This window comes from Cygnus olor, chromosome 3 (genome assembly GCF_009769625.2).
Source record: "Cygnus olor isolate bCygOlo1 chromosome 3, bCygOlo1.pri.v2, whole genome shotgun sequence".
NCBI lineage: Eukaryota > Metazoa > Chordata > Aves > Anseriformes > Anatidae > Cygnus > Cygnus olor.
Window position 1 is genome coordinate 118607744 of NC_049171.1, and position 24707 is coordinate 118632450.

General features: G+C 42.2%; 1 protein-coding gene across 11 annotated transcripts in view; it reads right to left on the minus strand.

Annotated features, from left to right (window-relative positions):
* CCDC85A (coiled-coil domain containing 85A) overlaps positions 1–24707 on the minus strand; it is a 175694-nt gene that overhangs the window by 43105 nt on the left and 107882 nt on the right. Inside the window, exons 3-4 of one of the 11 annotated variants that reach the window (XM_040553377.1) lie at positions 22307–22389; positions 17493–21159 (exon numbers count right to left, since the gene is read on the minus strand). The exons of 7 other annotated variants lie outside the window; for them this stretch is intronic. In XM_040553377.1, coding sequence (XP_040409311.1) covers positions 22352–22389 — 38 coding nt within the window. In that variant the 3' untranslated portion in view covers positions 17493–21159; positions 22307–22351. Of the gene's footprint in view, positions 1–17492; positions 21160–21216; positions 22390–24707 lie in introns of those variants that run through there. 3 more of the 11 variants (XM_040553374.1, XM_040553378.1, XM_040553375.1) reach the window with 3 other exon arrangements.

Consider the following 24707-nt stretch of genomic DNA (forward strand, 5'->3'; position numbering starts at 1 on the left):
TGTCAACAATTCTGTCATGTCCTTCAGAGAACATCCCATAGTTGCTGTAAGTATGCCTAATCCATAAGGACAAAACTTTAATGGGTTTCTAAATTTATAACCTAAGAAGTAAAATATAATAAGGAATAAAACTGTGACCCAGAATCTAATGCAAAGCGCTGCTCATCTTTCCTCTGGCTCTAGGTGAAGGTGAAGCCTCCAGCTCAGACTTCTCCCCCACATGTGAGCTAACAGGCAGAAAACAGAAGTTACCCCTTTTGCCACGCAGAAATAGGGTTTAGCACCGTGTCCCTCAGACAACAAGGAATCGGCCATGCTCTGCATGCCCCTCAGCACCTTAGAAGACGCCACCACCACACCTGGCTGCAGAAGTGCACTGGTGAAATGCTGCATGCTTTAACCGTGATTAGGAGATTTGACACCCAACTTGCTAAGGGTGTGGGTATAAACGTGCTAACAGACACACAAAATCTAAGTGTACTTAAAGAAGAGGGAATGTAAAATTGGTATGTAAAAAGTCTTCGCCACAATCACTTTCCAGCACAGGGGAAAGGAAGATTTCGCCTTTCAACGAACAAGCACCTTCTGAACCATTTCGGCAAGCTCAGGAAGAGCTCACCATTCCCTGCAGCTTTATAAGGAAAGCAGCAAAGCCCTGGTACGGATCGCCCAGGCAAACTGTGCAACCCTCAACCGCCGGAGGCCTGCAGGAAGAGTCCGAGAAGCGTGTGCCTGGGGGGCTGAGCAGGAGCCGACTCTGCCTTGTGCAGGCAGACAAGCTACCGACTCCTTACAGGGCTGTCTGAATGGAGTTTGTGCACACGTGTCGGACAGCACATCACATCCAGAGGAGAGAGTTTAGTTTTCATAAAAATGAGAAGTTAAATAAGTGAGGGACAGAGTAGGCCTTGGGGAACAGTAACAGGCTTCTCCTTGCATCTCACTGTCCCTCCCTTAGGTGGTTTAATAAAGGGCAGGATATTGCACATCGTAAAGTGGAAGAGATAAAATTCATAAGAACTTCTTGTGTTCCACTGAGTTTGTTTATAATTTGGCAGTTCTGTAATGTAAAAGAATTGAACAGTACTTTCCATGCAGCTGTTATCAACCCAAGAACAATAATACCCTAGTCCCTTACCTCGGGTTTATTACATTTCTAGCAAAATGACAAATGAAGCAAACACTAGCCTTTCACCTCTTTCTAGTCAAGAATTTAAATTCCTTCAAATGACCTAATTCCACACCCCACAGGAAACTGCAAGCCAAAAATCATTTCATTAGTCCTTTTTTGATTTTTAATTTTTTTCACTTTAAGAAAATGAAATACACCAAAGCTGGTAAGCAGCTAGGGGACTAGGAGATGAATGGGGGAATTCATGGGAAAAGGAATTTTAGCTAGACACGTAGAATGCAAAATATATATTTATATATAAATAAACAATAAACAATGTATTTATCACCACACTGATCATTACAGCTGCCTGGTGTAGCTCTCGCTGCACGCCTCTTATTGTTCTTGTAGTGCATACATATTCTTTGTGGAAAGGACAATATTCATTTGTGTTTTCACAGTGCTGGAGACGCTGGGGATGCTGCTGCAGTCCTGCAACTGCGGGCCTACAAGGCTGATGCGAGTCAGATACAGCAGGGAAGGCCCAGAGAGAAAGCAGCAGAAGGGCAGCAGCCAACATCTGCTGCAGCAGATGAAGAACAAGTCCAACCTAGTCAGTCTTCTCTGCTCACCAACAGATTTGGATATTCCAGGTCAAGCCATAAGGGGCAATAAATTATGAATACATCAGAAAAAGAGGGCCAGGATAGCAGAGGGCACAGGTCAGGAAGATGCAATTTGAAGTTACAACACCTTTGGACTCGTAGTTGTGATAAAACAGTCACTGGTGTCTTGACCTTCTCCCACCTGGTGTCAGGCAGAGTCCTAAAAGAAACATTGCCTTTTGTGAAAAACATAGGGGGTTGCAGAGAGCTATAGGGGGGAGCTGCCATGCACACAGCACTGCAGAGCACTCCCCGTCATACTGCTGGGGAACTAGGGGAAGGGGCAGAGGGGGCAGAGCCCCAAATGAAGCACTCTGGGATTTGGTCCTGAGCTCCTGCTCTGTTTGAATCTGCTGAATACGTAAGTAATGCCTTTTCTCTGACTTCCTGATACTGCTGGAGGGCTTCTTCCTCATCCTTGTTTCATGTTTATGTCTGTTCAATCTCTTTCCTAACTGTTCAGTCACATTTTCATATCAAAATGTGTGTATGTCTTCAGGATTCAATCCATATGGTGTTATTTCTCTACAGATAGCCTAAACAAAGTTTTCTACTTGCAAATTCCCTTAATTATAACCATCCACTTGCACTAAAAGAGGCTACAGTATTTAATGCTCACAGACTTCAAAAATCAAAGCATCCTCAGGATGAGCTCACTGCACACAAGCCAAATGATGCAGACTAGCTGCACCGACACTGCACATACAGGCAGACTCTCGACTCAAGGTTCCCCACCAAATGAGCAAGTCTCTGAAAACTGAAGTGATCAACAAAAAAAAAAAATAGCTAATGCAAGCATTTGATGGATGTATGAAATGAAGCTTCAGTGTAAAAGGGTAAATACAGCCATTAAATGGACAAATCAACTTGCTGTTTCAGCAACCCAGGAATTACTGCACTGAGGCAGACTGGTCTCCACCATGCAATAGTTCAAGATGCTGCAGACCAGCCAGAAAACCCCTGGTTAAGATGTCCCCTGTAGTAGGGAGCACATCTGGTTGTTTAGTAGACAGGAGTAAAGAGAATCCTGAAATAGATTTATTGTGGAACAACGTGTTCCAGTTGATTATGTTGACCCCAAACATTCCCAACACTCATATTTGATTTTTTTATTATAACCACGTTTTTAAGAATCAACCACCTCTATTGGTGGTAAATTTTACTTATGTATTTAAACAACATTTACATTTCTTCCATGGACTTTGAATTACTTGCTTTTATATATTACAGAGTATCTCCTACACTCTCTAGGAGAGAAGTAAAGCTTCAATCTGTCTTCTGCCATTACTCATCCTTTATATATCTCCATTTTTTCCCTCCTCTCTTCAAAAATTAAGTCTTTTTATTGTCCTTCACCAACTTACTCCTTTTTGTCCCTGAGACAGAGATGACCAGAACTTCACTTATTACTATAAAGCTTATACAAAATATACACCTGTTTCCATGCTCCCTAGCATTCACAATCCCACACAACCTAGCAGCACCCAGTGCCACATGCATCCCTACTAAAGTCATCCTAGCTGAACAGTGCACCGTTCGCATGGGGGTGACCTGTGTGCTCTTTAGCTTCACGAATTTAAGCAACAGCAAATGATTCACATCACCAAGGAAAGTTTTATGAAAGTGGGAGAGGACTGCTAGCAGTAGCACAATAGAATATCTTTTTTAATATTTCTGTTGATACAATATAATGACTTTACATCGAGTTCTACCGGAACTGGACAAATTTACTATATTTAAGTAAGCTGAATAAGTTCGTTTTGCTACAGAATTTTTCCGAGCACAACTCACATGTTAAGCAAACACTATCCATAATGTGTTTTTACTCCCAAAGACATTTGAATCTTTTTAAGAAAAAGCGTCAGAAGGACAAGTATTTGAGACTTGCTCTGGGGAAAATCTTTATTCAATTACTACTTTATTGGGGTTTTCTACCTGTACTCACTCACATCTCAGCTGTGAATTCTGCAGACGTTCTCTTTGTTCTCTTTCAAATGTCACTGTCTTTTCATGTCCCCACCATGTATTTAAAGACAGATTTTTTTTCTTTGGTGAAAGGGCATTTGAAGGCATAGCAGTAGCCTAACATTTTCAGTTCAATCCTATACTGTGCCAATTTTATCTCATTGCTTGCCTGAAAGTCTTTTATTCTTGTTTAGAAACCTCCAGACATATGGCAGTAGTTTTCTAGAGGCAGAAAGGAGTGACATGTGGCATAAGCTTAGAGCAAGCTAAGAAAAAATTAACAAAACAAAAGCCACAGTTTTTCTGTAGAGGTAACAGCGTTAAATATAGTAACTGAAGTGTCCCAGATAGAACAGTGGCACTTTCAGCATTGGTGTATATGCTACAAATACCTGATCGTCAGGTGGCAGACTTTGGTGGAGTCCAGGCAAGGAACACTATTTCTTCTCACCTGAAACCCACTGGTGTAGTGAGAGCCGTGTGCCAGCAGGGAGACCCGCACTGCAGGTCACAGGCCAGCCTTATTTTGCATCAATAGCAAAATACAGAAAATACAGCGTAATATGGGTGCTGTTTCAAGTAAGAGATGGGTCCTACTGTTCAACCCCACTGTGATGACATCCACGTTGTGCCCTCACCTGCTCTGAAGTGAACAGAAATTCTCATCCAGACCCCTGGGAAGCCCAAACTGCAGCTGAGAGATAGAGACTAATGCGAGCAACCCATCAGCTGTAACAAGTTGGATATTCCATTTTAGCCCAACAATAATGCTTCTTCTCTGAAGGTTTCCTTTACCATTCCAAAGAAATAATCACAGAATCACAGAATCGTCTAGGTTGGAAGAGACCTCCAAGATCACCAAGTCCAACCTCTGTCCTAACACTAACAAAACCTCCACTAAACCATATCACTAAGGACTACATCTAAACGTCTTTTAAAGACCTCCGGGGATGGTGACTCAACCACTTCCCTGGGCAGCCCATTCCAATGCCTAACAACCCTTTCAGTAAAGAAGTTCTTTCTAATATCCAACCTAAACCTCCCCTGGCGCAACTTTAGCCCATTCCCCCTCGTCCTGTCACCAGGCACGTGGGAGAATAGACCTACCCCCACCTCGCTACAGCCTCCTTTAAGGTACCTGTAAGAGTGCGATAAGGTCGCCCCTGAGCCTCCTCTTCTCCAGGCTGAACAAGCCCAGCTCCCTCAGCCGCTCCTCGTAAGACTTGTTCTCCAGACCCCACACCAGCCTTGTCGCCCTTCTCTGGACTCTCTCGAGCACCTCCACGTCCTTCTTGTAGCGAGGGGCCCAAAACTGAACACAGTACTCGAGGTGCGGCCTCACCAGAGCCGAGTACAGGGGGACAATCACCTCCCTAGACCTGCTGGCCACGCTGCTTCTTATACAAGCCAGGATGCTGTTGGCCTTCTTGGCCACCTGAGCACACTGCTGGCTCATATTCAGCCGACTATCAACCAGCACTCCCAGGTCCTTCTCCACCAGGCAGCTTTCCAACCACTCATCTCCCAGCCTGTAGCACTGCTCGGGGTTGTTGTGCCCCAGGTGCAGGACCCGGCACTTGGCCTTGTTGAACTTCATACAGTTGGCCTCAGCCCATCGGTCCAGCCTATCCAGATCCTCCTGCAGAGCCTTCCTTCCCTCGGGCAGATCGACACACGCACCTAACGTGGTGTCATCTGCAAACTTACTGAGGGTGCACTCGATCCCCTCGTCCAGGTCATCGATAAAGATATTAAAGAGGACCGGCCCCAGCACTGAGCCCTGGGGGACTCCACTAGTAACCGGCCTCCAACTGGATTTGACTCCATTCACCACGACTCTTTGGGCCCGGCCATCCAGCCAGTTTTTAACCCAACGAAGCGTATGCCAGTCCAAGCTGCGAGCAGCCAGTTTCTTGAGGAGAAAATGGGAATTCTACTTTTAGGAAGCTTTGAAATTTAAACCTTTAAGGTTTAAAAAAAAACTACAAAAGTGAAATACAGCTTATTCTTCTTGCAGCTTTACATGCAGCTTGCATTTTTCCCTAAAGCCTCAGAAAAGGCCAGGAGACAGATTATTTATCAGAAAACCACCGTGCTGTAATTTCAAGTAAGGCTAAAAAGGTCCCAACTCAGCTGCTCACTCACAAATAAAATAACCCATGAAGTAGGCTATGAAGCTTGATTTCCCCAGCTTCGAACCCCAAAGCAGAATATTCAAAGCCAGACAACTCTATCCACAGTATAATTCATCTTATTTTTCAAGTTCTGCTGCTGCATCAATCACCTTTGGATTTGCCACTAGCTTTCTTTGTGCATCACACTATAAAATACACGTGGCCCTGCTTAGGCTGTCAGCTCATTAAGAAAAGATCATTCAAAGCTACAGCGCTATTGAGACAGCCCCAAAACTGTACCTTTTGCATAGACTTCTAGAGATGAGGTAGACAGGCAAGAGTTTGGAGCCAACTGTGCATACCAGGTGCCATGATAATGAAATGAGTGCTTAAAAAAATGCTGAAATTTAACGAGATCTATGTTATGCACATGGGGTTCCTCAAAAAAAAAAAAAGGGGGCAAAAAGAAAAGAGGAAAAAAAAACGCACAACATTCAGCACTGTTCTGTGATCAGGTGAAGGTTAAGGCAGTTACGCTGACTGCAGTGACAGTGCTGCCTCTGGCCTCAGGTGCCTGCTGCCTCACCTTGCAGCCAGATCTACTGCACAGTACACAGCTTTGCTCAAGTCTGTGCCATGAATTACACAACATACACTGACTGTGCTTACTGGCTAAACTTTGCTCTTATTTTAATTAACGAGTCAGGGTACAGAAAAAATATACAAAAGAAAAACTCAAGCATCACTGGGATAGTATCTTTTCTATCTTTCAGAATCTCTGCAGCTTTTACAAGAGCTGTCATTATTTGATGTAACGAATGAAATGGCTTGAAGACTTGAAAATCTAAGCCAAAAATCTTAATCAGAAGTCTGTTGCAATATGCCACCTTACGTTATCTAAGAATTTGGTGTCCAGCCCTTAAAATTTTAAAAAACTTTTATTCAGTTATTTGGACCACCAACACAAAGCAGTACCCAGTCTCTGTGGCTGCAGGGGGTGGTTGGCCCTGCATTCACAAGGTTGGCTCTGCATTCACATTCACAAGGTCCTTCTCTCACCACTGCTGAAGAAAATGAAATATTTAATTTTCACAGCTCTTTAGTCAGGAATCATTTTCTTCCCTCCTCACTACAGACTATAGTGTCATTGCATTTCTTAAAACTCTTTTGGGAAGAAAAGAAAAAGTGAAAGCAGCAAGAAAAATAAGTTAAAAAACACTATTTTCCAGCTGTTACTGAATTAAACTAGGTCCTATAATCAGACCCACCTCTTACTGGAGAAAGGAGAAGTTTAGAAATGTCTGTGAGATGAGAACTGGCCTCAAGAAAAACATCATCATGATTCCCTTTTCACTGCAAAACCCTATACACAATCAGCCTTTCTTGATGAAATCAAGATACTGCCTAGGCAAGTGTAAAGATTCCAAAAATAGCATCAGCACCGAGACTACTGCAACATATTCCTGGACACTTTCCTTCTGATCTCTCTTTTGACACAACATCCAAACCATCACTAGAGCTTAGAACCAGACAGTGGCATTCAGCATTTGATACCGCAGCAATTACTGACTTACTACAATTGCCTGTCTCTCCCCGAGTAATCCCCTCACACTTTTACTCAGCACGAGAATTTGACTTTTGAAGAGAACACTGATCTTCTGCACTCTGACATGGGATGCGTTTCCAGATCCCGCACGTTTGACATAACTCTAAACAGCCCTGGTATAAATTTCATGAGCAGATTAAAGTTCTGGCATTCTGCAACCTCTATTTACCTTCAAAATACCTGCTAATTGTGTCTTATATCTAGACAAAAGTCACCATCAGCATGCACCAGTGCTTCCCAGCTTTCTACCTTTTTCTTGGCTCCAGTACAGCATCTTCAAACCTCGACAGCACATCTGTTCATTGTTTTAACTACTCATTGCATTGTGTGTAAGGAATACTGCCTATAAACTATGCCTGGCACTTCTCTGCTGTCCTTCTGCCCTTCACAGGCTTTACGATTCCTGCTGACACTGCCTACCTGGGAAATCTCCGATCTGGGAAAGGATTTTCTTTTGGTTTCCCTAACGAAATGTAAAGAATATAGAAGGAAAAAGAAGAAAAAACACACACACGCCACAAAATCAATTGCTTTACTTAATTCTCAGTAGTCAAGTGTTTTGGGGTGCTTCATGCATAAAAGCTTTTTTGGCTTCCAGATTGAGAACCAAAGATCCCACTCAACCACGTCTGCCACTTCAGGTGCAGAGACAGAGTGATTTCATGCACAACAGAGTTGTTCCAGACTTCTTTGGGATCTCCAAGACAGACATTCATCACTTCTTTACAACATTTTTGCCATCCCTTTGTCATTCAGTTGGCAAAAGCTAAAGCGAAACATATAGAGTTAAGTGCAAACTTTGTTGTCTTATATAAAAATTAAGCCTAGTCTGCCACACCGAACACTTCTGCAAGAGAGCTAGTTTGATCATCCTCCATCCAAACTTTCCTAGAGCGGTCATAGGATCCTGTCTAAAGCACAGTAACAACTCTTAGTGTCTCCTCTAGTAGCAACCATAAGCTACTGTACTGTACTTCTGTTTTAAATCTATGATGAGATTCAGCATTATTCAAAAAAATCCCTACTATTCACAGTAATAAAAAAGTAAACTTTGTTATTTATGTTGTCAAGAAAGTGAAAACTGAAGAGAAACTATGGCTGCATTTGCAAAAGCAGACAGCAAAACATGTTGCACCATTGAGAGCAAAGCCAATGCTGGGTGGTTCTGAAAGAATTATGCTTTGAGCTCCTGAGCAGTAGGGCAGAACATCGGCAGGAAGCATGGGCAGCCTGTGCTGGGGAGAACGGCGAACAGGTCTCCCATTTGGCCCAGGTGGTTCCACTAGGTCCATGCAGTGCTGTGCAGTACCAGTAGAGCCAAAGGAGGAACATTTCTGAGAGCCAGTGAGGAATCTGCGTAGGTCTAGCTGCTGAGGAAGATGAAGAAAGCTGTTTTGACCTGAGACATATTTGTCTCGTATGAAACGATTCTTCCATAACAGAAGTTTGATGACTTGACACTCCCGAAGTCAGTATTTGAGAACAGTGCTTTATGACTACACTGAGCATAAAGCTTAGTCCTTGAAAACAAACCCATGTTTACTGCAACATCAACATTCATTCACATTTTACGCTGTTTTTTCCAAGGGTGAAGGCTGAGATGCCAACAGCCCTTTAAGGAAACTGTCTGTTCCATGACCACAGTTGTTCATCAGCCAGTCCAGCCAGATATAAGTATGCAAGTCCAAACGCTGATCATCCTGATAAATCCAAGATGACAGATATCAAAACAGGAAGACTTACAAAGAATAACCACAATGGATTTTTATCAAGCAGAACATTTGCTTGTTTGCTGCTGGTTTGGGCTAGTTATCTAAAATTTATAGCAATCAGCGGTGAGCAGCTCTGAGGGCACTGCCGCTGTTCTCAGGTAATCAGAGTACGGGGAGTTGCAGTCACCTGATAGTTACTCACTTTCCCAGCCACAAGAGGCAGAGATCTGCTATAAGATGTGTTTTGAAATCGCTTAGCTCTGAATTTTCTGAAGATGTGTTACGACATCTTCAACATGGAAGACAGCATTTCCAAGAGAAAAAGCAGCTCAGAGAAGGGACTTTTTCCCAGAAAGGAAATCATCTCAGATCACTTCCATCCTCAGCAGGCAGGTTTGCTTGTAACTAAGCCTATTTTCTCCTCCAAAAATGTAACACTGAAGGGTGGCAGGGTACTTGGAACAAACAGGGGCAAGAAGATGAAATAAGAGATATTTGTGATCAAGAGAATAAATAGGTGTTGTGATGAGAGAAGAGCAGAGTTTCTCTTCACTTTGCGAAGAACCTTGGAAAAACTGATTTTCTTGGTCTTCAGGACTTCAAAAACAAGTAGAAAGAATCCCAGCTTAATATTTCAGCCTTGTCCCTGACAGTATTTATGACTGACTCAAAAGATGTTTTTTCCAATCACTTCCTTTATTAAAAAAAAAAAAAAAAAAAAAAAAAACACTGCTCTTTCCAAAGGCTAAAAATCCAGGTAATAACCCAGACAGACCCTGCTCATCCCACAAACAATGAGAAGAGCCTTGCTTTCAAAGTCTAGCTTTTTATTTAAAAATAAAGAAAGAAATACACTAAGCCTCCGCTTTTGTTAGCTAAGACAGCGCTGAGCCCTTCTGCCACCCTGGAGCTGCATGAGAGCCTTTGTGAAGCAGAATTATGTAACAACCTCTGGCCACAACAAAGCCATTGGCTCACCAGATGTATGTAGCGTAAGGACCAAAGCCACTAAGCACCTGAAAATTGACACTTAAGTCCAACACATAGGTGCTAGCGAGACTGTCAAAGCCTTTACTCTGCGCTGCCTAACTCCATGGATTTCCAAACCCTGTTGACACCAATGCTTCCATCAGTAGACAACTACAAGTGCAATGCCTGATGCTGCTGAGCTGTTTCTTCCCCTGCCAAGGTCAATGTGCATTGGTCACCTACAGGATCCAATGCACATCGTCAGCTCATTTTGTATATTCAGGATTACCAGAATGAGATTTCCAGTACAGACTGGCTGTATACATTTACATAGATTAAGGAACCCACTAAGGAAACAGCACAGTTATTTTCAAATCCCCACAGTGCCAGAGTCAACCCCACGTCTCTTGTACAGCAGCAGAAACCCCTAAGACCCACGCCACTGGGCATTTGCCCTCCAGAGAGCCAACATCCACCGCATGGCTGTCTGTCTGTGAGAGAGGATGGCTCTGACATACTCCTCCCCTCTGCATCCTGCACTGGATTCTCCCCAGAGCTTTCCAGTCTTTGCTAATGCCAGCCCTAGTTATTCCCCTAGCAGCTGAAAGGTAAGTGCAGGTACATAACTCAGGGCTGCAAACCCCATAGGTGAGCGAGCCCAGGTATGGGCACAGCACGATGACTGGGCTCCCTGGCAAGGCTGAGGCTGGAAAATGCAGAGGGTAGGAGAGGACTACGCGGGGGGTGACCTAGGCACAGCTCAAGTCATCCCCTGAGAGCTTGAAAGGGTAAGACCAGTGACTTGGCTGAACCAACGTGAAGGCAGCTATAAACATCTTTTGCAGTGTAGTATGCCACTAGACATGCGGAAAACATCTCTGGGGGAAAAAGGGGAGCATTCTGGTTGTGAAAGGCACAACTTTAAAATCTCTATTTTTGAGGGATTTTTTAAAAAAATGTTTATCAATTGTATAAGAGATTCCAAGGGGTACAAACAGGTGATAACATGAATAATCCATCAAAAACGAATTCTGCGTGTTTTTTTCTGCAGTTTTAAAGGTAATAAATCATCAAATCAACAGCACAAGACCACAGCATCTATTCCATGCATGAAGCAGCATTTCATCATGGTAAATTTAGCTGTGCCTTTTATTGAACTGACTGCAGTCTCTGGCCAGCTAGTAGAACCTGAATAGGTTTTCACATTATATTCCTCAGAGCTCAAAATAAATCAGAAAGTCACAGCTTCACGGATCTACTGGATTTTTAGAAAATGACCAAACCTTTCCAACTACCGAACTTCTCAGCAAAGCTGAGGTAGGTCTGAGGACTAAAGTTCAAGGCAAATCTCCCCTGATCCCCCATGGCTTTGGCAGAGCAGTCATATTAAGGAAGGAAGAGTTAATTTCATCTCCATGCAGTCCAGAAGATTTTGTTTGCTTATTTCGTAGAATCATAGAATCATTAGAGTTGGAAAAGACCTTCAAGATCATCTGGTCCATCCATCACCCTACTACCAGCATCACCCACTAAACCATGTCCCTAAGCACCATGTCCAAATTTGCTGTGGGGTCTTTTTGGTTGTTTGGTTTCTGTGGTGGTCTTAAAAAAAAAAAAAAGTCAGAGTCTATACCAATGGAAAAGAACTGAATCATAGGCATACAGTGCAGCTACATCCTCTTCCTTTAGAAATCAATGGCAGTATTTCTACAAGAGGATCAAACTGTGTACAATCAATTTCACATTCAAATCCCTTTCTCCTTCCTACCAAAAATGAAATAAAAGCAATTTCAGCATTTTCCAAATCCCCTTGTCCTTCCCCCCTGTGGTTTCCTGGCCATTCTTTTCTTGAGGAATCCCCTGTTTGTGTTCTAAAGGATGCATTATGTGTGCCTAACTGTGCTCAGCTTTTATTCCAACCCCAGCTGTTTCCTTCATTACACACACATGGATTTGTCCTACTTCAATTACTGTGGGAAGCAAAGTTTTAGGCAAAAAGTTGAATATTCAAGTATGACACGTGGCTGTGGAAAACAGACAAATCACATGGCTTTTTCAGTCTGATATATTAAGAAAATATATATTAAATATATATTAAACAGAAAAGCCTCTGATAAATTTAGAAATGCTTGGTTTCATCTATATGGAGTTACAAGGCTTTTCATCTACTGCAAGTTTTTGATCACTTTTCCTCTTACCCTGTGCTGCCTCGTAGAAGTTCATTTGGCTTTCTTCATGTCTATTCACAGGCCAGCTGTACAGAAACAGGAGTCAATGGGAGTCTGCACTGACTTTAACCTCATCTGAAGGGACAAAAATAGCTGCAGCACAGCAGAGCCCCATCTGAAGGCTGCACAATCCTGTACATCCCACTCTCCACACCTTCAACAGCAACCATCACCACCACATTTCTCTACCTAGTTCTAGTTTCCTGAAAAGCAGTGAAACAATTCATACAATTCCTTGGTGTAAGAGGAAAAAGCTCCAAACCACATGGCCAAAATCCCATCCACAGTAATTGCGACTTTTAATATTTTAATATACCACTGAGTAAAACCTGCATTTCCTCAAGAAGTCATCTTATCCATGTGCCATCATCTCCCAAGAAAGCAAACACTGCTGGCCTTTTGCTGTAACCAAAGCAATGGCAAAAGGAAATAGGCAAAACATCATTCCAGTCTCCAGAAACATAATCAGTTCACAACATAACAGTTCGAGTGCTACACACATAGTTATTCTTTTGAAGCATTAGACATAGCCTGGCGTACAGCAAGAATGTCTCACAGAGGTTCATAATACTAATTTTTTTGCACAGAGCAGGCCTAATTTCCTGTCCTCAGTATAGTAATAGACTGGCAACATTCTTGTATTAATCCTACTTTCTCTTCTACTTGTTGACCCTCAGCCTGTATATTTGAACAGCTACAATACAATCTATGCGTTAACACGGTTGTGCTTGACCTGTCCCTTTGAAACATAGACTTAAAATTTCCTAAAGAAGTAGCTCACATCCTACCTGGAGGTTTGTACGAGAGCATATACACTGGATGGAAGGAAGAGGGTGCGGGGTGAATATTGCCCACACCTGTTTATTTTCCTGTGAAAGCAGGTCCATGTGGTGTCTTGGAGATTTGATCAGCAGCAAGCACATCAAGTTTAAAATAGTGTGCCTATGGCATTTTTACATGTTAGTTAAATGGGGCCTTGCATCTATGTAACATCTAATTCAACAACTGTCGAGCAATGCACAACAATCTCTATAACTGAAATTAATCCATTGCTTTTACTTTAATTAATCTGATACAACTATCCATCTGTATATCTATTATCGTATTTACACAGTTGAGTGAACATTTTCAACTTGATTTAAACTGAAGCAAGTGGTCCCCTAAGTTAATAAATATTGCCATGTAAGGGTACACACAAAATGAATCGTCAGTTTCTTCCCTCAGTCAGTTAACAGGGTTTTTTTGTTTGTTTCCAAGTGCTAAGGCACAGGCACACACAGGGAGTTCATGCTGCCACAAGTGAAGACTGTACATTAATCAGACAGCACTCTGTCATTTAAGTGGCTGCTAGACAAGGACTAACAAGAGGAACCAGGAGGAATTCCTATATCCCCATCTTGCTACAAAAAATACCCCACCCACTATCAAAGGTGGATCAAGGGTAAGCAAGCATTTTAGAGTCTCATCCCTTTAGCCACTTGCAGATTTACAGCAATACACTTCCGTATTGGTGTGGGTGAAAGGCAGCCTTCAGGAGAACAGGCGCAGTGCTGCCTGAACAACAAAGTCACACCGTGTCTCGATAGGATCCCAAGTTTCTCTGACAAACTGTGTTGGAGAGACAGAAGACACACACACTAATCCTTTTCCAGCATGCAAAAGAAGTTCATCCTATTTCTTCCTAGGCTTCACCCAACATACTACAGGCACCAAAATAACGTGGCACAGAAAGCATGAAGCGGTGCCTCCAAGGGCACTGCCACCCTCCCTCGCTGCGTTGTGCTGCAGGAAGAAAACACGAGGCCAGACCTTTCCTCTTTTTGAGGATTCTGGTCAACGTTATCTATGGTTTGACCTACATAAGCTTTTGAAATGCCCAAAGCATAGTTTCTAAGCCCAGATTTAATTAAAGTTTACTTATCAACATGGTCTGAACTTTAGGTGTGCTTCAGCTCCCTGAAGCACATGATTTCTTGCAGTGCCAGGTTTAATGAAGAATACTTCGCCCTTTAAAAGACCAAACCCTCAAGTCAGCAAAAGCTGCTTTTGTACTGGCAAGGAGGAAGACACAGGAAAGCTTTTGCAGGTCAATAGCACCACTTCAGCACATCAGGTTACAGCCGGTCAGAAAGGACCATAATGCAGGGCCAAAGATAGAAGGCTCTGCACATGGAAGCAGCAGATGCAGTATGTTAAAAAGGCTGCAGCCAAACACATCTACTAAGCTACATTTTACTTCAGACTAATATGCATTGTTCCTGGCCTGATGGATCATTCTGATTACGCTGACACGCACATCACTAAGCTTTTAAGCAGCTCTACCATGGTGAAAGAACAACACAGTGAAAGCCATCTGGATCTTCCACTGGAAATCTTTATTAGACCCTTACATACTGCTGGACTCAATCTCTCTGCCATATTGCTGAATCTGTCCAATTTCGTGGCTGAATCTTCAGTAAAATGCAGCCAGATTAAAGCAGGCAGAGAGAATTTTGCACTTCAAAGGGAAAGAGCTGACAAACTTTTAAGAGTACATATTGTTGTAGCAACGAATTATAAAGAGAGGAACTTAAACAGCAAACCTGAGAATCCAAATAATTGGATTACCTCCATTCTTACCTGCAGATAGTCTAAATTGTGTGTGTAGAAGGAGGCAAGAGACTGTCTGCCCCGTATAACAGATAAAATACTTTACAGTGCTAGTTTCTCTATCAATGTTAGTCAATTACTTGCTCTACTGTAATTGCTTTTTCGGCAGCAATAATCAAAGGACTCCTAGTAGTGGCTTTCAGAAATTAAGATTAATTTAGTTAAAAGTGGGTAGAAAACATATTTTGCTGTCTCCTTTTTTAAATAAGAAAGCTCAAATCCAGTAGCAGAGTCCTTCAGCTAACACAGACTTTTCACAGATGTCATGACAGCCATTGTTTACAAAATTAATAATGACTTCTGCCTTCCAACATGCAGGGGAATTACAGAGAGCTTTGCTAGCGGAATAGATGGTGTATAAAAAGAAACTCACATTTCTACAGTACCAGCTGCTAGGACTGCTAAAATAGGTGCAGTCACACTTCTTCAGTCTCAGTCATTACAGCAGACCTGTGGTAGGCACCATCAAGTTCTCAAGACACCAAAAGCCCCAGACATCTCTGAGATGCCATGGAAGTAAAAGTCCTGAGCGCCCACTGAGAGCCAGCCAGGGTCAGTGCTACCACGATGGCAGCTACATCACGGCTGTTAGATGCTATAATACATCTATTTTTCATCTGACAGCAGAAGAAGGGAGGTGGGATATCACTTTGATATCTGCAACTGACATAAAAAACCTGCACAGTCTGTAAGAAAACCCTTTGTTTCATTTATCACCCACAAACAGTGACAGGTAAGTAGCCATTACCTACAACACTTCTTACAATTTCAAGTTTGGAAATACTGGAGCGCTGGTTGCCCCTATAATCTAATCCTGCTTCCCCGAATCTCCATTTTCTGAAAGCAGGGACGCTGTTAAAAACGGCACAAATTCATCAAAATCCACAGCAGCATGAGCCAACTTTGGGTAACTGGATTATGACATTTTCCTTCCTTAAATCCTTCACTTTGCAATCTCTGTGCTCTTTAGCAGAACCCTGAATCTGCCTAGTTTCTTTTTCACAACACAAAATAAAACAAACACAAATCCTCTTCTGAGCGACTACAAGACTACCTTAACACGAGTGGCATTTCCCTAGAGACGGCAATCAGCTTCTGAACCCAGTGCCTGCTTTCAGGAGCGAGGGGAAGGAGATCCCGCTCAGTTCGTCCTTCTCTTTCCTTTCCGCTTCCAGCAATTGTGCACTTGCTGCTCCATGTGTAACCCCTCTGGGGAACAGAGCTCTCTGCCCCCATGCTCCCCAGGCACAGCCAAGAGAGCTGCTTGCTCTCTCCTTTCCTGGAGACTGAAGATGCTTCACCCTCCATTGTGTTTTCTAAGGTTTACAGATCATCAGAGTTTGGTTCAGCGTTTACAGTGCAGCACAGAGGGAACCTGACGTGCTTCCCTGGCTCCTAAAACAAGCAAGGAGTCATTTATTCCAGGCGCCAACTGGAGCTTCACATGTTGGCTTCATACAGCCTGCCCATACTGCTAGGAGGCATGCTAGGAGATTTTGTGGCAGTTTGTCTTCCAAAGTCTGCTCAGCCCCATCTCTGTGCGCTCAAGCTGTCAGCTCCTGGATAACCTCGCTGCTGGAAAGCAGCAGGGCAGCACAAGGCCCCCCATGGTCAGCCTGGCACCAGTCCAACCCTGGAGCATTCCCAGGAGTCGCAGGTAACACGGGTGATGCTCATCATGTAGCCACATCCTGAACTTACTTTCCTTCACGGGGACCACACAAATCAGCATCCCTCCTCTCCCACCACTATGTAAGAAGTAGCTTTAGAACTGTGTAATTCCATGCAAGAAATATCTCTGCCCAATTTTTAGGAAGAAGTTCAACAGGCTCTAGCCTCCTGCTCCTTTTCTCTCATGCTAGATAGCAGCCTAGCAAAATTCCACGTACAAAATTCCCTGGTTCTTCTGTTCCTCTAACTTTTTCAACTATGTCATGATCTTCAACCTTAGAGACATTTTCAGTTTTCTTCTTGGTATATAGACAAAGGTGTTGCTAGTTTGTATTTTTTAATGCACGCTCACGACTCAAGCTTCATCTGGCTCAGGCACAAGAAACGCCACCACTTGGAAAGCATATTCACCGAACTGAAGGCAAAACACAAGATGCACCAGTTACCACATGAATAGTCTGGACACAGTGTTAGAGGATTCTGTGTTTACTGACTGTCAGTGATATCTCACGAGTTCAGCCTAAAAGTAAAATGATAGGGACTACACCTTGATGTGCTGACCCTTTCAAAATATCTGGGAGTTGTTTTGAGAAACTATTTTATTTTTCATACAATTATCACTGTTTGTTTTTTTAGTACACTCCTTACATTTTTAACTAGTTGTTGTTTTTTTTTATTCAGGGGTTCACAGTTTAATTTCCGGACCATCATCCAGTAAAATTTAAAATGACAAAAATGTGATAATCCCATGCCTTTTTTTAATAATTGGTTGTTTTTTTGTTTGTTTTTTATAAATACATTAGGAATGGCTTTACAGGAGAAAATTATACAGCTCTGCAAAAAAAATTTTTTAAAGCAAAGATACTTAGACAAGTGCTACATCAGAAAAAGCACCATATGTTCCCATATTTCAGCATTAAAGACAAAACACCTGTTAAATGAAAAGCAATAAAGTTTTTCCCCACAAGCTACTGCCCCAAGAACTTAAGAACATGCACTTATTTCAAGTACCATATAATCAGACCAATCTAATTAAGAAGGAGATAATTAAAAGACTAGAAGGTTGCTAAATCACGCCTAGGACACACAACCTGACGTTTGCTCTAGTTTACAAGTAAGATTAAAATAGTAACAGTGCCAGTGTTCCTTTAATCTCTGGACAAGTTTCAACCATCAAATTGCACTCAGTCCACAGCTCAGCATAAGAAATGCCATTAAAAACTCAATACTGGGATGGCAGGAAGCTGCTGTAACTGCAGGAACTTCCCACTCTCATGGCAAGAGCCATTACCGTAGCGCTGTTGTCCCTTATCACAGGATGGAAACGTTCAGGCTGTCAGTTTGCAATGTCAGAGCCTGGTTCCCCGCCGAGTGGGCATTACGACAAAGCTTCAAAATCCTGCACTGAATTCCAATCGGTGCCATTCACAATTTCTAGAAGTGACCACGCTACAGTTACTTTGTGCTGGAAGCCTCCATCTTTTGGCAGACAGCGAGAACATCACCCAGCCTGCCTCAAACCCAGCCACTCCTACATGTGACTTCGGGTAAACATTTCAAGCTGCAGGACTTGAAGGATAGCAGCAGCAACCATCTACCTGCTAGAAGTGAGTCCACTGGAAGAAAAGGGCATTCAGCCAGAAGTCTCAAAAATGCACTAGTTCACCAGGATCCTATCTCCCACTTCTGCCAAGTCACGCAGATGTTCATACTCTGAGGCCTGTCAGGGAGATCTGTATCTCACTAGCACTTCCCCTGTTCCCTGGCACGTTCCCTGACACACTATGGATTGACACTAAGGGTAAAAAGGAACATCTTGCCACAATATTCCCTCCTCTCACCCCCCCTTTTTTTTTTTTTTTTTTAAAGTGAAAGAGCTTTTTTTTTCAATTTTATTTTGACGAAAGATGAATATTCCTTTTGATTGTACCTGACTAGTTGACTAAAATCCCCAGCTGGTAACACCTCAGATTCATATCAGCATCTTTATTTCCTAAATGAAGACGACTACAGCTACACACCCATCTTGCAACATTAAAAACGTGCCAAAAAAGGCAGAAAAATTTCCTTAGTACAGCTATCACAGCACTCCATTTTTTCCTCAGTTTGGATTTATTGCAAGTCACTATGTTGAAGGAGAGATTTCAGACACCCTGTAAATGCAAGAGATACATTAACATCATAGAGGTTGCCTACTGCACACACACAAAAAATTAAAAATAGCTTTGATCCCCACTGGCCTGGTTAGCATAATTCATGAAATTCAGGAAGGAAGGAAACAGGTTGCCTTAAGACTTGATTTTGAAAGGAAACACATTGAAAGTGTTTGTATCAAGCTAATTGTTCGCTAAGGTGTTTTCTAGGTACATGAGTAACCTCAGCCCCAGTTCTTATGCCGCACTCAAAACAGACTGAGAAAGAAGCTGTTAGAAAACTGGTATGATGCAATGGAAATAACCAGTAGCTAAAATGCAGGAAATCTGGATTTAAGGTTTAGCTGGTGGCTGATTGATCCTGTCTTGTCATTTGTTCAGCCCATTGTTCGTTCATGCACAAGGTGAAGACCACAGTATTTGCTTCCTCGGTAAATTGTTTTGAGAACTACTGGTAAGTTGTAAATAACATCCAGGCACTTCCAACAGGTGTAAGAGCTTACTCAGGTTAACAGCACGTCCACAGCTGTTTGCAGATATCGAGGTCTCAGCTCCATGAGACCATCATGCCTGTATCAGTTCCCTTTGTGAGGACCAGAAACTGAGTCTGACTGCCACCGCTGCAGGAGGGTTGTCATCAGGCAGGGCCCCTCCAGCCAGCCAAACCCACGCGACTACGTCCTCAAATGCCACCTCCAGCCCTTCCTCTCATTTCAAGCACGACTTCACTTCAACATCATGATTCCTCCAGTGAGAGACGTCAGCTGTCTTCTGCCACTTCCCAACATCTTGTTTCCATCACCTTACTCTAGCCCCAAATTAAACTCTTCCCTACCAAGAAGGTATTTGCTTTTAAAACTCTGATCATGCCCAGCCTCTAAACTGCAGAACTGAGGTAGTAAAAAAAAAAAAAAAAAAGGAAAACCCAAAAGAATGAGCTGCTTAAATGAAGAACCACAAATAGTATGCATTCTTCTAACTTTACACATGCAAAAAAGCCAACATTTAAAAAAAATCACTTTTGCACATGATCACATGATCTAATAATTATTCTCATGTGAAGAATAAAGATAATCAATATTATTTTAAGAGAACCATTAGAAAGTTTAAATATCAGAATTCCACAATTTCACACCAAGGCCTGCTGCTCCTTGACCGTCAGTAGCTGACTTTGATGTGTCCTGTGCCTTACAAGCAATCTTCTGGGTCCCCCTTCCGCTGATTTCCAGGAGGAGCTGGCACGTGGCTCTCACAAAGCCTGCGCTTTGCTCATTTGATCCAATTGCTCTCCACCAGGTTGTCCCAGACTGACATCTGTCTGTCCAGCAGTTGTAGATCAGAAAAACTCCTTGTGCAGAATGGAAGCCCAGTCAGCAGAGAGTCACTTGGGAGCAGGGGGAAGCGCAGGACGACACAGACCAGAATCCGTTCAGCTTTGGGCACAACCCAGAAGCAGCTGCCAGGAGCTCATCAGGGAGCAGAGGACAGGTACACAGAAGGACAAATGCTCGTCTGCTCCTGCGGGACCAGGGCAACAAGCACCTACTCTCTGCAAGCCCATTACCCCAGGCACTCCCCGCCTGGCAGCGTGATGCCGCACAGACCACTGGGCAGCACAGCCCCATGCCAGCTGAATCCTGGGGTCCCTCAGCAGACCTGCACCTGGACTGAGCCCTGAGCTACAAACACATCTGGGTTGCTAAAAGGGACAGTGTCTACATCAGGAGAGAATGGTCATGCAACCTGTAAGTCAAAGAACTACTTCTAATTTACACCATTAAAATAGAGAAACTTACGTTTGCTTATATGCAACAAGCATCTCTGGGTGTGGAAAAAATTGAGTGTTCTCAGGTTTGTACTCCCCAAATTCCCAGTCAGATTCCTGGAGCAGTAAAGGAAGTGTCTCTCCAGAACCCTTCCCAGTGCATTTCACCAAACAGAACAGGACACAGATTTAGTACTTAGAAACCCCTGTATCAACAGCCATGCTAGCAAGACGAGTCAAGCAGCTAGCTGGTTTACACTTCATCTGGCTCACACAACCGCTCACCCCCCTGCTCACCCCCCGAGGTACCTGGATACTGCACTGCTGGTAAGGACACAGGCACTATAAGACTCAAGTGTTTGGAATGAAGATGCTCCTGGTTCCCTGGGAAACAGCATTTCCTAACAGACTGAACACGAACATTATCCGAATTCTTCTCGCTCCAGACAGCAACAATCTACTAATCACTTTCATCTCCCATTCCAGGCTTTTTCCTCTGAGTTTCAATAGCCTACTGCTTCCTCTGCATCATGATGCAATTCTGGGCTGCACTACAAGAACAAATTAATTAAATTTTAACAAAACTTTGGGGCTATTAAAAGCACTCGATTAAAAATGATAAAATTGAGAGCAAGTGTCACCTGACTGCACCTGGTCAACACCTTGTTTCTCTAGTAACAAAGACAAAAAATACCCCAAACCTCACACTAGATTATTACATGTAGGATTGACACCTAACATCAGTTTACTGAAAGAAAATACATCTGCTAAGTGCACCTCAGTCAAATGCAGAACAGACAGAACCAAGATTTGCTACACTACGAGTACAGAACTTTTCACATTGATAAATTTAACAGATATTTTGCCCTCAAAGAAAAAAAAGCTGTTTCTCTTTCAAACATCCTTCATTAATCCTTCAAATATTGATTTTTCAAACGGATATCAGAACCATCTCTTGATTTTGTTAGAGGTAAAAAAAAAAAAAAGTATTAAAATAAAAAGCACCACCAGGCAACAGAGCTTGAATAGAATATGTTGCCCAGGAAACTGACTCCTAGCTTCAGTGTCTACTGTACACATTCCCAGGTGGCAGTTGATAAGCATTGACTTGTCTTTTAAGTACAATGAACTGTTTAATTTGGGTGGCTGTAGAGTAATAAGGAAAGAGGGTAAGGCAAGTCCTTTTGAGCTACACCTCTGTTTAGACTTCCCTAAGTATCTTTTCGGTACTCCATGAGTCTACAACTGCATATAACTGCAGTAGTGTGATCAATACAAAGAGTTAGAAATATCCAACTCATTCTTATCAAAACCAGGATGATGGAGTTGCTTGAGAAGATAAAACTCAGAGCCATGCTTCCGAAATAGCCTGATCAGTCAGTTCCATGCTGGCAGGCAATCCAGCAATTCATTTTTATCAGCTTGAGTTCAACTTTTCAGTACACTCTATGAGACAAGCAATCTTTCAATTTTATTATTTCTATAAAGGAGGTAAAATATGCAAATAGCAATGCCTGACTGCTGAAATTAGGATTAATTTTAAATACGCTCAGGATGCTTTTTGTCCTCCCGACATTCCAAAATATTCATGTGCTATGGTAGCAAGCAGTCAACATGTAGGATTTAGCATTATTGATTGGAACATAGATCATGTGCCAAGTTCCAACAACAAGGAATAAATCAAAGAGTTCTTAGCACCTGTACCTGGAGGAGACATTGATTCTGGTATCTTCTGCTGTTTAGTTAAGACTGCAGAGCCTTTGGTCTTGGTGGCTGGAGATCTGGTTAGGAAAAAAAACCGTTGTTGGAATGCTTTGCTTTTATTCGCATTAAATCCGTTTTCTTTATGGATTTAATGATACTGCAAAAGCCTGAAATTCAAAGTTAAGTTAAAGTTACAAAAACCTTTAAAACAGCCTCAAGGAAGCAAGATGAACTACAATAAGAGGCAAGGGACTTCATTCAGGGCACTGCAGGGACACGGGTATTTAGGCATCTTGCTTTGTTCTGGGGATCTAATCTCAGTACAAGTCATGTGCCCAACAAGGAGTGAAGTGCAAAATACTCGGATCTGAGCCAATTTTCAGGTTCTGCTTCACATCTTTCATATGCTCACGCTTGATGCATTCAGCTGCCTTCAGTGAAGCATTTTTTTCTTCCTCACAATCAAACGGTACTTTTAGAGACCCACCTTAATGCCATCAGTAATGTTTTCTAACCACAAAAATCGTAAGATGGATTTTTAACATCATTAGGATTCATCCACTGTAAAACAAAATTGGACTCAGCAGCCAAGAGGGGATGTGGGTCACCAATCAATGCTTTTCTCCAGGCTTATCTGAACTTCATATAGAAGTACGCTACACAGTGATGAATCAGACCTGTACCCTTTGTCAAAAGCATGTGTTTTTTTTTTCCCTTCAAATCCCAGTTACAAATACATGTTCCAAAAGCCTACAGGAAGCGTTGATCAATGCAAATTTTTACCACTCACACGAAGATAAAAGAGATGCAGTGAAATAAATACAGTGACCTTTGAGGCCAAACATTTGAAAGAAATGTCTCACTACTAATCAAATAAGGTATTTTTGGATATCTGTTTGATGTAACAGGCATAAAGCCCTGGAATAATTTGGCTAACCTTGAGAAGGTACCAAAAAAAGGTTCAGTACTGTTGCTTACCACATGGCTCACTGTGATCTCCTGGATGTAACACATCTGTTATTCATGACAGGGCTTGAACACTGTTGTATTTAATTAGTCTAAATAACCATTTAAATAATGATACGGACTTCTTCAAAACAATACTATAAATCTTGTAACCATTTTTCCCTTATGTAACCTGACCTATCTGTACTAATTCACAGCAAAGTAAAAAATAAAAGGTCAAAGAAACATTTAACTTGCTAAAGTATACAAGTGCAAAACTGCTAGTCCCCTCCTCTCACCAAGGATGCAGAGATAATGCAAATAAGCCCAAAGTTTTACAGCAGAACTGACAAGCTGAACTAAGACTACTTGGTTTTCACAGGCTTTATGTAACTGTTCATCTCTTAGGACAACCTACCTCAAGATATCAGCTTTCCCATTCACAATCAATAAATCTGCAAACATTTTCATGCTGTGTATCACCAAATGCTTGAGGACAGATCTCAAATCATGATCCTGACTCTTCTCTGTGTAATTTGCAGAATTTGAAGCACTAAAAAAGACTTCCAAAAATATTAAATGTGCATAGACTGCTATCATTATGGTATGGGCGGGGAGGGTTGTTTGTTTGCTTGATTGCTTTTAGTATATATCCTCCCCCCACATTAAACTTGTATAATTACTTTCCTCAGAACCAACTTGCTGTTACTACTAGTGTATCTGTATCTTTTAGTCCAAGGCCTCCTCCAGGCTATCCATTCCCTTTCCTCATTTTCTTTGGTATCTTTCTGTTGTGATACTGTTGGAAAATCCCAGAACAAGCGATCTGATTTCGAGAGAACTTGAAAAAAACTCAAAAGCAGGGAAAGAGAAAAGGGTGGATTTTTCTTTTTTGTTTATTTAAATATGCTTTTAGATTTCTTGATTGTGAATTCCCCACATTAATGAAAATCCTTAATTCACATGCATAAAGGAATCAAAGAATGTTACTAAAACCCTTCACATTACTTGAGTTTTGCAACAAAGGTGAAGACCAAACTGTTAAGTCCTTGACGAATATCACAAGCCACAGCTAGAGAATAAGAGTATGGGGAAAAAAATGCATCCTCATATGAAAGAGCAACAACCAGAAGAACCATCTTACAAAAATTAGAAATTGCTACACTGGATCAGACCACTGATGCAATCAACATTTTAGCCTCCTTTTTTCCCCAGCAGGAATCAGGACTAGCTGTTTTAGATCAAGGCAAACCAAAAAGCTTGCCATTAACAGCAATGGAACAAAATGCCAGAGTAAAGCTCATTCTCAGTTCCTATTACTTAGAAGCTGACGTTTGCCTTAAATCAGATGAATTAGATCTCTTCTCCCAAATGCCAGCAATTTCTGTGTTTTCACGTTATCTTTCATTTTGTGTTACCCAAAGGAATGCCTGATACTGCTCAGGACCCT